General features: G+C 45.4%; 1 protein-coding gene across 1 annotated transcript in view; it reads right to left on the bottom strand.

Annotated features, from left to right (window-relative positions):
* The window catches only part of NEB (nebulin), a 210,814-nt gene that overhangs the window by 21,877 nt on the left and 176,700 nt on the right, over positions 1–12,237 (bottom strand). Inside the window, 13 exon segments of the mRNA XM_041739331.1 lie at positions 2,330–2,434; positions 3,153–3,266; positions 3,839–3,949; positions 4,355–4,465; positions 5,828–5,932; positions 7,520–7,624; positions 8,166–8,270; positions 8,963–9,073; positions 10,558–10,662; positions 10,770–10,871; positions 11,071–11,181; positions 11,791–11,901; positions 11,981–12,085. Coding sequence (XP_041595265.1) covers positions 2,330–2,434; positions 3,153–3,266; positions 3,839–3,949; positions 4,355–4,465; positions 5,828–5,932; positions 7,520–7,624; positions 8,166–8,270; positions 8,963–9,073; positions 10,558–10,662; positions 10,770–10,871; positions 11,071–11,181; positions 11,791–11,901; positions 11,981–12,085 — 1,401 coding nt within the window.

Consider the following 12,237-nt stretch of genomic DNA (forward strand, 5'->3'; position numbering starts at 1 on the left):
GCGGGCAGCTGTGGCCCCGCAGCACTGGGGTCTCCACGACACAGGCCTGGGGCCCCCGCGACGACTCACCCGCGGCCATGGCCTAGGCCGGCCATCATCCAGCCAACGGGCTGCGGAGGCCCCAGGCGTCTGCCCCACGAAGCCTGTGAGCCCCACGTGGCCACAGGAGCCCTGAGCACACGGGAGGGCTCCACCGCCGGAGCGTCTCACCCCCCGCCCCCCAAGCTGTGGCCTCCATCGCCTTGGTTCTGCCGCAGCCCAGGCGTCCGCGGCCAGGTTCGGGGCCTGCAGTCATGAGACTCGGCCTGGCGCCTGGGGGCCACGGCGGGGGCTCTGGGCCAGCCCCGCCGGCCCCGCGCTGACCCCACTCTCCTCCACTCGGCTGGGAGGCCCCGCGCTGACCCCACTCTCCTCCACTCGGCTGGGAGGCCGAGCACCGACTCTGCCCTGGAGCCTATGGCCCTTTGCTGCCGTCCTTTCACTGGTCTCCCAGCTTTATGTGGCTCCAGGGTCTCCCTCCTTTCGGGGAAGTGGGGGCGGGGAGGGCTGAGGAACCCAGCTACTGTTGCCAGGGGATAAAACCACTCTCTAGGTCCCCTTCACCTAAACTACTGCGTGCAAATCACGAATTACATTTACGGCTGAGATATTCAGTCTCCTCAGAGATAACAAAGAACCAATAAGAGATTTCAGCTTAGACTTTGAATGGGAAGCCAGTTAAAACAAAAATTTCTGGAAGGAAAGAATTGTTCACCACTTTCCTTATTCAGGAAAAAAAATCCCCTGAATGACTCCTCTTAGTTATGCAAACGTAAGGCAAACAGTTCTCACGAGGGGGGGGGGGGGGGGGCGAAGGCCAGGCCTGGAGGGGGCGGTTAGACCTCCTTTTCTTTTCATTTTCTTAAGGTTAAGCAGAAGCTGCCTGTCCTGGTTTGCTGAGCTAGTGCTAGACCCTAGGAGGGTGCTGAGTTGGTACTTGGAACCTGGGGGTGTTCTGAGCCCTGGACCCCTGGCATTAGAAAATACTCAGTATATTACCCTGAATTTGTAAGCCCATTCACACTGCTTGCATTAACCCCCAGGACGAGACTTGGAGGTTATATAATACCTACTTTTCACTGAAAACTGAGCAGCAGTTTTGTAGAAAGCACCAGCGCTTCTCCGTCACTCAAAGGGAACCACTCATCTAAATTGGGAAGGAAGACACCTGCCTGACCATATCCTAGGACTTGAGGAACTAGGCTGACGAAAGCTCCAAGAGAGTAAGGCCTGCACTCTGCGGTTTTCCTCAAGGACTGGCTCCAAAGGCTCAGGGCCATGTGGGTGGCAAGCCTCTCAGCCTCAAGAATGCTGGCCTCCCTCAATGAACACCACCTGGTAGTTTGGGTCCCAGATAATTTTGGTAATAAAATGCTTCCCCATCCCTCCAAAAAGATTTATTTTTCCCTTTGAATATATCTGTTTCTTAAATAAACCATTCTCCAGTGATAACTATTTTTTCATGTCTAGTTTTATGATATAAAATTACATGTTGTTAATGAAGGATTTAAACCCATGATTCCCCTGATCCAACTGGCTATTGACAGATCGCCTGTGAAGATTTAAAACACACACACACACACACACACACACACACACCCCAACCAACAAATCAACAAACAAAAACAGATGTCCAGGGCCTACATCAGGCTCATTACCTTCAAAATTCCAAGGTGGGGCCAGGAAAACGACATTCCCAGGTGTTTATAAAGCACAGCCTGGTCGGGTTACTATAGCTTTGTAGCTCACGACTCAGAAGGCAAGCAAAAATTCTAATCTGAAGCTACTTAAATTGCACATCCCTGATATCACCAAGTATCAAAACAAACAAGGGTAGATACTGCTGTATAAAGAACATCGTACTTTCCCTCATTGCTCAGAGTTATCCCTCACCGAGGAACCAGGGTTAGATTGCCTGGTTGCTGTTGATGACATAGGTCAATCTGATTGAGGAGACTGATAATCCTGATACCGGATGTCTACTTTGTTTCTTCCAGAGTTGCACACACATCTTACATCCCCAATATAGGAGATTTTACATGTTCAAATATTGATTCATTACCACACGTGGTACCAAGTAAGAGTTCTTCAGTACCTTCGAGTTCCCTCATACAGTCTCCATTAGTTTTGATACAGAAACCTCACCTCTGACTCAAACTTGCATCACAGATGAACCCTTCCTCCTTTACTGGGCAACACTGTGACTTGAAAGAGCCTACTTAGGTATTAGTGGAAAGACTTACTCTTCATGCTTGGGGGCTAGGAGTAATATTGAGATGAACATCCTTACCTGGCTTGAAAGGTTCTTGACTTGCTGGGCATGAATGATCTCCGGAGTATCAACCACAGAAGTGAAATTGGCTTTCTCCATTTCTGCTGACTGCTTATACTTAATCTGCAAAAGAACACCCAACACTTGGGTAAATGTCTACCATGTATATATTTGGTTTCATTAAATTGAGAAGTGATATTTCTTTTCCAAAAGGGTTCATTCATTTGAGGCTCTCTCTATATATATTATTCCTATTGTGTTCATAGCTTTATACTAGATTCAGAAAAGGTTGAGTCCTGATTGTGGAAAGACTTACTATCTAGTATCTAGGGGCTGGGGAGTAGGGGAGGAGAGAAGTAGTGGGAGAGGGACCAGATAATCAACAGATAGTGAGGTGGGGATTCTTCACATATGTTAAGAGCTGGGAGCTGGACAAAAAACAATGTGGGATGTTAAAAACTACCTTTTATATTTAAGTCTTGAAAGGAGGGAAAGAAAGAACTCCCAAAATGTTCTAAGCAAGGAATTCTTGGTGCTGACTGCTGGGGCCGGTGGGGGGGTGTATTGACTAAAAACAAGACCAGGATATCTGAATCTGCCCCAGCCTCAAGCTCCCCGACTCCTGCCCTTTTCTCTGAATGTCTTCTGTTGCCATAGACTCAGAAAGACGGATGTAAAGAGGGTCCCTGCTCCAGAATGGATTCCACCAGACAGATGTTTAAAAATGCCACTATACACATATGACTGTCAACCAACCAAGTAAGATAATAGAAGGACAACACCGTGTCCCTGTAATCAATTTTTTTTTTTTTTAAAGATTGACACGAATAGAACCACTGACCTGACTGGCAATATCAGTAGCATTCCTGGCCCTCATGAAGTCGGGAGTTTCATTGGCCATGGCATTCAGGCCTCTTCCTTTGACTTCCAGCTCCAAGTCTCTCTTATATTCTTTCTGTAGTAGCATTGAAACGAGTTACCTAACTTCCACAACTGGGTGGTAAATACACAATGACTGTGATTCCACATAATACACCACTACTTGGTTGCTGGTCACCTTTGCCATTCCCTGTGGTCAGATGCAGCAGTGACCACAGAAACCCATTTCAGGAAACGATTCTACTTGTGGTAACACGTAAGGCTTCATTCTGAATACTTTTTAGCATTCTCTACTTAGAAAATCAATGTAAAATGGAAATTTTAAATACGGTTTGCTCCATAACTAGTGTTGAACTTAAGGGTACAATATTGCAATGTGGTGTTTTAGTTTAAGTGAGGACACCCAATGGATCATGGTTAAATCAAATACTACTAGATAAATAACATTATGGTAGCCACTAGACACAAACTGTTACAAATAGCAACTCATCAGACATTGAGATCTATTTTATTTAACAGTCAATAACCATGTTGGATATGGAATTTGAAATTAAAAATTCTTTTTCCCTCTTCTCCTTTTTTGTGTAACTTGCTAGGAAGGAGAAGCTGCTCTCTTAACTACATGCATGCGGTTGACTGCGGGCCTACCTCATTGAGGATTTGAGTGGCGTTCTTTGCTCTCAGCATGTCAGGTGTGTCTTCCATTTCACTGAGACCCTTCCCGCGGATGCTTTCCTCTAGATCTTTCCTGTATTCTTTCTGTATCACAAAATAAAAGCAAACACCACTGACAAGAAAGCCTGGTTTGTTCTTCTTAGGTGAAGAGCCCAAAGACAAAAGAACCCCTTCCAATTTTAAGTAGTTACAGTTTAGTGATTAAAGATATGCATAAAGGAAGGGAATCAGCTTCAACAGTTAATATTAAATAAGGAGCTAGTCATTAATAGGATGCTAAGGTAAGCACATTTCATTAGGTATTCAATTAAAAAATGAGAAGAATTAATCCGGGTGAGAGACTAGGTGGTAATACCAAACACATGTGAACCCAACTTGAAACCCAAAGAAGTTAGATGGTGATGAAAATGGTAGAAGGAACACATTGATGAGCGTCATTAGTGCATTTATTGGGATCAAGAGGGAAAGAAGAGACCAAGTGGGCACTACCTCGCTGGCTATTTTGGTTGCATATTTGACATGTAATAACGCTGGCGTGACCTCCAGGCCTGTCAGGTTTCTGCCTTTAATGGACTCTTCATACTCTTTCCTATATTCTTTCTAATGTGAGTGGGAAGGAAAACAGAAATTAAAAAAAGAATCTTTATTACAACTCATTTCTCAAACCTAGGAAGAAAAAAAATAACAACATTGTTCTTCCACGTATGGTCCCTTAACTGGATCATCGTTTTGCTAAAGGTCACATATTTGAAAGGTGTCTGATTGTTCTGGAAATATTTTGTCTACAACAAACAGCCTCAAGGAGACTCAGGGGTGGAGCAGCTTTGTTAGGCTCATTCAAATGTCTAACACGCAGCTGGTGCTGCTGCCCCACCGACGTCTCACAACAGGGAAGGACAGTGGAAGGACACATGTGCCACCAAGACTCTGAATCCATTGTCATCTCTCCTGAGGCAACAAAAGATTTTACTCCTGAACTAAAAGTAAGTAAGGGCAAAATAACAATGCAGAGAAAGAAGGACCTGACAGCAAGAAATGCAAATTTGGCCCTTTTCATAATCATGACTTATTATTTTTAATCTCTGAATAGACACAGTGGACAATAAAATGGAAAAATCCTATGATTTTGTCTTCCATTGAGAGTCACAACCTCCCCCCCTCCCCCATCTCCTCTCCAATCCCTGGACTAGGTAATCTCACTGGGGACTTGGAATAAATGTTGGAACACCATTTCTATAATTTTTAATTGATAGAACTTTTCTGTAAATTTAAAATTCTAAAACTATGTTAAACTTTTCATTATTTGGACTTCTTTGCACCAGAAAGCGCCACAAAGTGGTGCTTTATTAACAGCCACTTATCTTTATAGTTGGAGATATGCCCCATGAAGGAGAGGTAAAAAGCAGTCCAATGTAAGTGTTTCCCAATGAAAACAGACTTCCTAAAATTCAAAATAAGATTCCATTCTTTTCTGCTGTTGGTTAAAAAGGGAAAAAAAATTTTTTTTAGATGCTTCTCTATACATTTCTAAAATAGCAAATATGGCATCTTGACATCTGATATTTTGATAAACATCTTGATCATTACTCTTTTGTTTGGCTTGGAACTTCCTATTAAGAGCAATCAAAAGCCAATGGTGGGTCAGGTCTTTGCAGAGGGAACTTTTCATTTATCAGAGACAAATTCATATCACATTCAATATAATTTGTTTCAAAGAATAGTTTTATTCTAATGCTATGAAAATGAGAGTTGAAATAAAACATTTATGGTAAATATTTACTATTCAGAACTTTTAGTATAATCAAACCATAAGATTTCTGAGATGGAAAAATTTTAGTGACCACAGGTTAAAAAGTTCCATGACCTACAACCAGAACAGAAGCCTGGAGACATGTGTGTGCAGAGCTTGTTTTTAACAGCTCGATGGTATATTTCTTGTGTGGTGTATTCTTTAGGACTTACGCCACTTTGCATCTGCTGAGACTCTTTGGCGGTGATGTACGTTGGTGTTTCAAAGTCCAACATTGGCTTTCCTCGTTCCTTTTCATACTTTTCTTTGTATTTCACCTAGTGGGGAAAAGCTTTATTAGATAGATCTCCTCTGGTCAATTCTCAGAGACCAGTTTAGGGATAGTATTTTTTAACTGCTACATTAGTCCATTTGGGTGGCATTTCACTGTCACTCAAAACAGGTTCCTGTTATGTTTCAGATCTAGAACCTTTTTGTTGTTGCCTGGGAGAAAACACTGTTACTGTCTGCAAGGCAGAATCAGGATTTGTGCTCAAGGAGACAAAGGATTACTGCAGGAGAACCAGCTGAGAGAAAGGCCGAGGTAAGGAAATGCAGTGGGAAAGTCACCCATCAGAGAAGGTCGGCCAAGATCGGATACGTGTAGATGTGAATGGTGTAACCGCAGCATCTGTCAATATTTCTAAGAAATATCTCCAGTTTTTCTTCCATGAGGACTTTTATTGGAGACCTGGGGTCTCAATTTGAGAGAGAACACATACAACTTTCTTTATATGTCAATAACTGAATCTAGGTCACAACCCAACCATTGAATATGTGACCACATATTCAATGCAGCCAATAAAAGTTCATATAAAGATGAGAACTAGTTTATACGTCAAACGACTTACTAACAAATCTGGCATTCTCAAAAGAGCCCCAGTGCAATTTCACAAATACAATGTTTTCATCATTACAAATACATGTCCCAATCCAAAGGAGGTTGCAGCCACATGATTAGGACTGGGGGCAGCCCACAGATATTCAGAAATGGAAAGTCAGAGAGGCAGAGGCCCTTGTTCATACAGCATCTTCATGGCAATGCTCCATCTCAGCAATCTTGCTGAAAATAGAGACCTGGGGGGCACGGGCTGCTTCAGAGCTGACATGAAGACACTCCTAGTCAGCCCTCTCAGTTAATGCCCAACAGGAGACCTAAATAAGTTATATGATAGCAAACTCCTTCTCGGAGTCCTTTCTTTTGAGAGTCTTAATTATTTTACAATTTTCAATTCCTTAAATACCCAGATACTACAGTGGTAGGTCCAATCATGTCACTTCTCTGCTCAAAATCCTCCTAAGGCTATCACACCATTGCAAGGTTTCCCAAGTGGGGGTGCTGACCCACGAGAGCACTGGGGTTACTGGAAGGGCTCTGTCACCCTTCTTGTAAAATAATCTTCATGCTTCCCGCCCCTGTCAGTGATCTGAATAACACACACTGCAGTGTACAAGCACTATTTCTCTAATACGTGTTGATGCTGTTTTTATAGTATAAAATTTTATTTCAAAATGCTGCTAAATTCCAAGCTCCCTTATACCTTTAAAAAAAAAAAAAGATTTTATTTATTTGCTCATGAGAGACACAGAGAGAGAGAGGCAGAGACACAGGCAGAGGGAGAAGCAGGCTCCTTGCAGGGAGCCCGACATGGGACTCAATCCTGGGGCCCCGGAATCACGCCCTGAGCTGAAGGCAGGTACTCAACCACTGAGCCACTCAGGGGCCCCCCAAGTTCCCTTATGTCTTTGGACATTTCCATCCAGCAATGGTTACTAAAACTGTAACTACCAATCTGAGAGGAATTCAGGTACATTGTTGACACTGCCACTGAGTATGCATCAGGAAAAGGTCCTGAGTGACTTACTATGCTCTGTAATTCTGTGGCCTCCTTTAGATGAAGCTGCTCCAGATTGTCAGGTATCGTGTGGTAGTGCCCTTTACTCTTCTCATAGTTCTTCTTGTACTGGTACTGAGGGGAAGAGGGTGAAAAGGGACATTGGTGGAAAGCTGCTCAGCATTTCTGCTTTTCCTCGTAAGGTTAGACATTTACACAGCAGCAGCATCAAGACCAAACTAAAACCAGCAAACACTAAGTGGGGGGTTACAAAACTGCAAAGGAGGGAGACCCACGTTCAGTACTAACAGTGAATAAAGGATGGTAAACACTGCGATACATGGCATATTCAAAGGAGGTTTTAAAAATCAAGAAGTGAAAGATATTATTCCAAACCATGATTCTATGTCCTTAGAAGGAGAGAAGGGCTTTAATTAACTGGAAAATAAAAAGTTTAAATATTTTAAGAATAAAAGCATTTTTCTATTCTGAGAGGGATCACAGTCCGTGGGGAGTTGATAGACGAATGTTGTAATTTGGAAAAATGCACTCAAACAAAGTAAATCTAGTGTCCCAGGAGCAGAGAAGGGGACAGAAGTAAGTAGTAAGCACAGCACCGGAGTTCAGCGGCACATGGGTGAAACACGCTGGTTCTGGAGCAAACGAATGAGCTTACAGAACTGGCAAGCTGGCTTGTATTCAGCACATGGTTCATTATCAGCGATTCCTTCATGTCAGTCACAGGCTTGTGAAGTTTCTTCAGGTCGGCCTTATATTTCACCTGCGTGTGAAGCAGTAAGAGTGAAATCACATTAATGGGGACCGGAAAAGAGTACTAACGGAAGCCATGGTAAGACCCCCCCTCCCGACATGCAGGCTGGAGATGGGGAGGAATGGCCACACGCCTCGTTCACAGTAGCTCAAAAGCAGAAACAACTCGGGTGTCCATCAGCAGATGAATCAGCAGGCACACACCACGGGATGTGGCTGAGTCACAAGAGGAGATGTAGGTCTGACAAATGCTTCAACAGGGGTGAACCCTGAAAACATTATGCTAAGTCAACTGAGCCAGACAGACAAAAGGACAAGTGTTGTATGATTCCACTGATGTCAGATTCTCTAGTAGGCGAACTCACAAAGTAGGTTATCGAGGTTACAGAGGCTGTGGGGAGAGCGAAGTGGAGAGCTAGGGCTTAAGAGGCGTAGAATATCTCTTTGGGGAGATGGAAATAATGGCGGTAGCTGGACAGCACTGTAAATTTGATCGATGCCACTCAGCAGTACATCTATTTGTTTATGTTAGCAATCTCTGCGCCCAACGTGGGGCTCAAAGTCACGACCCCCAAGATCAAGAGTCTTACGCTCTCCTGACTGAGCCAGCCAGGGGCCCGTCAACTACACATTTAGAAAGTTAAAATGGCAAATTTCACGTTATATATTTTACCCCAATTAGAGAAAACAAACAGACCATACCTCACTCGCGAGATTGTTAGCATCTTTCATGACTTTGTAGAGCTGGCTGTCTTTTGGGTTGTATTTTGGTGTTTTGCCCTTCTCTTTGTTGAAATTTTCTCGGTATTTAACCTAACAGCAAATGCAAAACTCCAAATTATTTCTCAACATCAATTAACTCAAAAACTGAGAAATGGAGAAACTAGAAATACAAAAGAATATGTTACATATAAAGCAATCATATAACTTATTATCCACACTAGGATACTCTTAAAAGTAATAGTTAGCATAACCAGTAGTTGCGTTGGGGCAACACGCAGTCGGGAATAGGACTGGGCGCTATCGTATTTGCCTTGCTCATTTTTATATTATCCAGGAGTGGGAAAGATAACCACCTCTTTTTAGTGCAAAATAAAAGTAAGTGGAAAAAGCTAAAGGCTTTAGGCTACCTTCAGCGACCTCATGAATTTAATTTGGAGCCTTTGGACCCTGTTCCAAGTGGCATGTTCTAGAGGGAGGGGATGGGTGTGCACAAAAGTAGATCCTTCCACAAAGTTCTATAGCATTCGACATGTTCCAACACAAAAATCAACAGAAAAGAGTGTGACCTTGGTCAGTCCCCTGGGGGTAAGGTCAAGAAGGCAGATGAGAGAGAGAGGTGCTAGCTTGCTGGGGTCAGTCTTACATCACTGAGGAGTACATTCGTGTTCTTCAAAGGCCTCATCACAGAGGTGTTGTAAGATGTAGCCCTGCGCCTCTGCAGTATTCTCCCCAAGCATCATCAGGCGGGGACGTCAGGATGGGGGTGGCCCACACGTAAGGAAGCGCTGGGCCCCGGGCCACACGGAGAAGCTATAACCCCGAGGTGAGCCTTCCACAGGAAGTAAAGCTTCTCCGCATCTCAGGTTTCACTTAGGACGAGAAATGCGGGTCATGAAATAATCACAGGGCGCTGAGAGGTAGGAAGACGGAGTGGACTTGCTTGATCAATGTGATTTCATTGAATGAAAGGGAGAACAGGTAAACAGGTAAAACAGCTGAAGATGACTTATGGGAAAATTCAACAGGACAAGGCATTTCCCCTCAGCACCATGGACACACCCCAAACTGTGTTTATTTATCCACGGACGTCAAGCCTGAGGAGGTCAGTTCACCCCCTAGTTCCGAGCGCAGTCATGCAATATACGGATGCTGCATGAAGAATAAAGGGGACTGCATCTGGTTGGGTTCTAGAAGTTGGAATGTCACAACTCACGCCTGTTAAGTTCCCACAGGTGACTCAGGTATGAATCCCACCCCTGGAATGTAATCTCACTGCCTGAGGCTCCAGCAGGACCTCGCAGGCTGATGTGTTTGCTCCACGAAGACAGTGAAGCACACAGACATCTAGAGACACCCCAACAGATGGAGAAGTGGAGAATGAGCAGAGCCTGCGGATGTCCGAGAGGGACAGGAGAGAAGGCCCACTTGAACCCTCTCACTTGTCAAAGCTCAGAAGAGCCCATCAAAGCCTGAGCATCTCTTCCGTTGCTGCGTCTGCACTTCCATGCTGGGGGTCACGCCTTCCTGCAAGGTTTGTCACATGAGAGCGGCCAACCGCCCATCTGTATTATTACCTGGCTGCTCAGCTTGGCTGCCTTCTTGGCCATTTCGATGTCTGGGCGACCAAGCATGCTCAGCCCATGGCTGCCTTCCTTGCGGTGCTTGGCTCTGTACTCCACCTGCATCAAAGACAACCAAAATGGGCAACTCGTTCTAAGAGGTGGGCCTTGTACCACCTGGGGGCAGTGACTTCTGGGCAGCAGGGACATTTCAACCCCACGCTTACCTCACTGGCCTGTTTGGCTGCCTGCGTGGCCTTCTTGATGTCTGGCCGGTCAGCCACCGTGGTGTAATGCAGGTTTTCTTTGGCATCTTTTTTGTAAGCAACCTTTATTTAGAGAGAAAAATGTTTACTCACGTGTGGGAGACATGCTGTCTTTGAAAGAGTCCTCATTGAACACAAAGGAACTTTTTTATTAAAACTAAACCAATTTTTAAAACTACCACCCACTGGAGGCCTGGTATGCACCAATTTGGGATCCACTGACTCAATGGGACCCCTGGGAGTGTAGACAGAGGGAACTTACATTGCTCTGCTTCTTGGCCACCTCCATAGCATGTTTCACATCTGGGGGCTCCAGCATGATGGAGTAGTTGGATTTTCCTTTCTCCTTGACAAACTTCTTTTTGTAATTCGTCTAAACAGAGCCAGAAGTACTTGTGTGAGCAGAGGAATCCGGGAAAAGAAGTTTTAACTTGAAGACCTGTGAGATCTCCAGGAAAAAACACGACCCCCATTTTGACATCAGTCTGGAACCCAGGCCTCTGGTCCATAATCTAGCTCCTTCTTGTCATTTCTGTCCTGAAACCCAACGCTTGAAACACAGCGACCTTTGGAGAACTGACTGCAAGCCAACAGACTCTTTCATTGACCATTTCCAGCTTTACAAAATACATAGAACCAAAGAGGGCTCATAAAAAAACAATAGCAAGATCATCGAAGCATTATTGCTAAGGACGGAGGGCGGGGATTTTACTTCTCTAAGACCGTTCAGCAGCTTAATGGTAGAGAAGCCGCTGTTACTCAGCAACGCGTCCTCATCTCAACGCTGGGCTGCTAACACCCTACGCTGTGGACGACCCGTCCCGCCGCCGCGGGAGGCCTTGTAATGCCAGGCCCTCCATGGACACAGCGGCACCGACAGTGGTGAGGGCCAAGTGCCACACACGAAAGCTCTTGCAGCCAAGAGCTTGTGCCGGGTTGGCCCGGATCCTGAGGTACCGCGGGCCCGCAGCTGGGCACTTACGTCGCTGACGTGCTTGGTCACTTCCTTGACGTGGATGGTGTCCCTGGTCTCTGGCAGTGTCGTGTACGAGCCCTGGGCCAAGTGCTTCTTGACGTAGTCCTTGTACTTGTTCTGCAGGAACCCACAGAGGGCCTGTTAGGGAGTGTGCCTGGGGCCTGGCCAGGGGAGGGGGCCACGGGGGGGTGGGTACCTCGGACACCAGGCCGCTGACGGTCTTCGCCAGGAGGATCTGAGGAGTGTCAGGCACGGCGTGGCAGGACCCTCGTTCCTTGACGTGCTTCTCTTTGTATTTCAGCTGCAGGGGGTAGAGTCCTGCTTTGGTCCCTGGCCCGCGGGTGTGTGTTCAGTCCCCGAGCCCTGGGTAGAGCTCAGGACACAGAACCACGGACGCAGCCCATGTGGGACTCGCTCAAGGCTGCGACATGGGAACCTCGGGGAACACACCAC

The sequence above is a fragment of the Vulpes lagopus genome, chromosome 24 (assembly GCF_018345385.1).
Source record: "Vulpes lagopus strain Blue_001 chromosome 24, ASM1834538v1, whole genome shotgun sequence".
NCBI lineage: Eukaryota > Metazoa > Chordata > Mammalia > Carnivora > Canidae > Vulpes > Vulpes lagopus.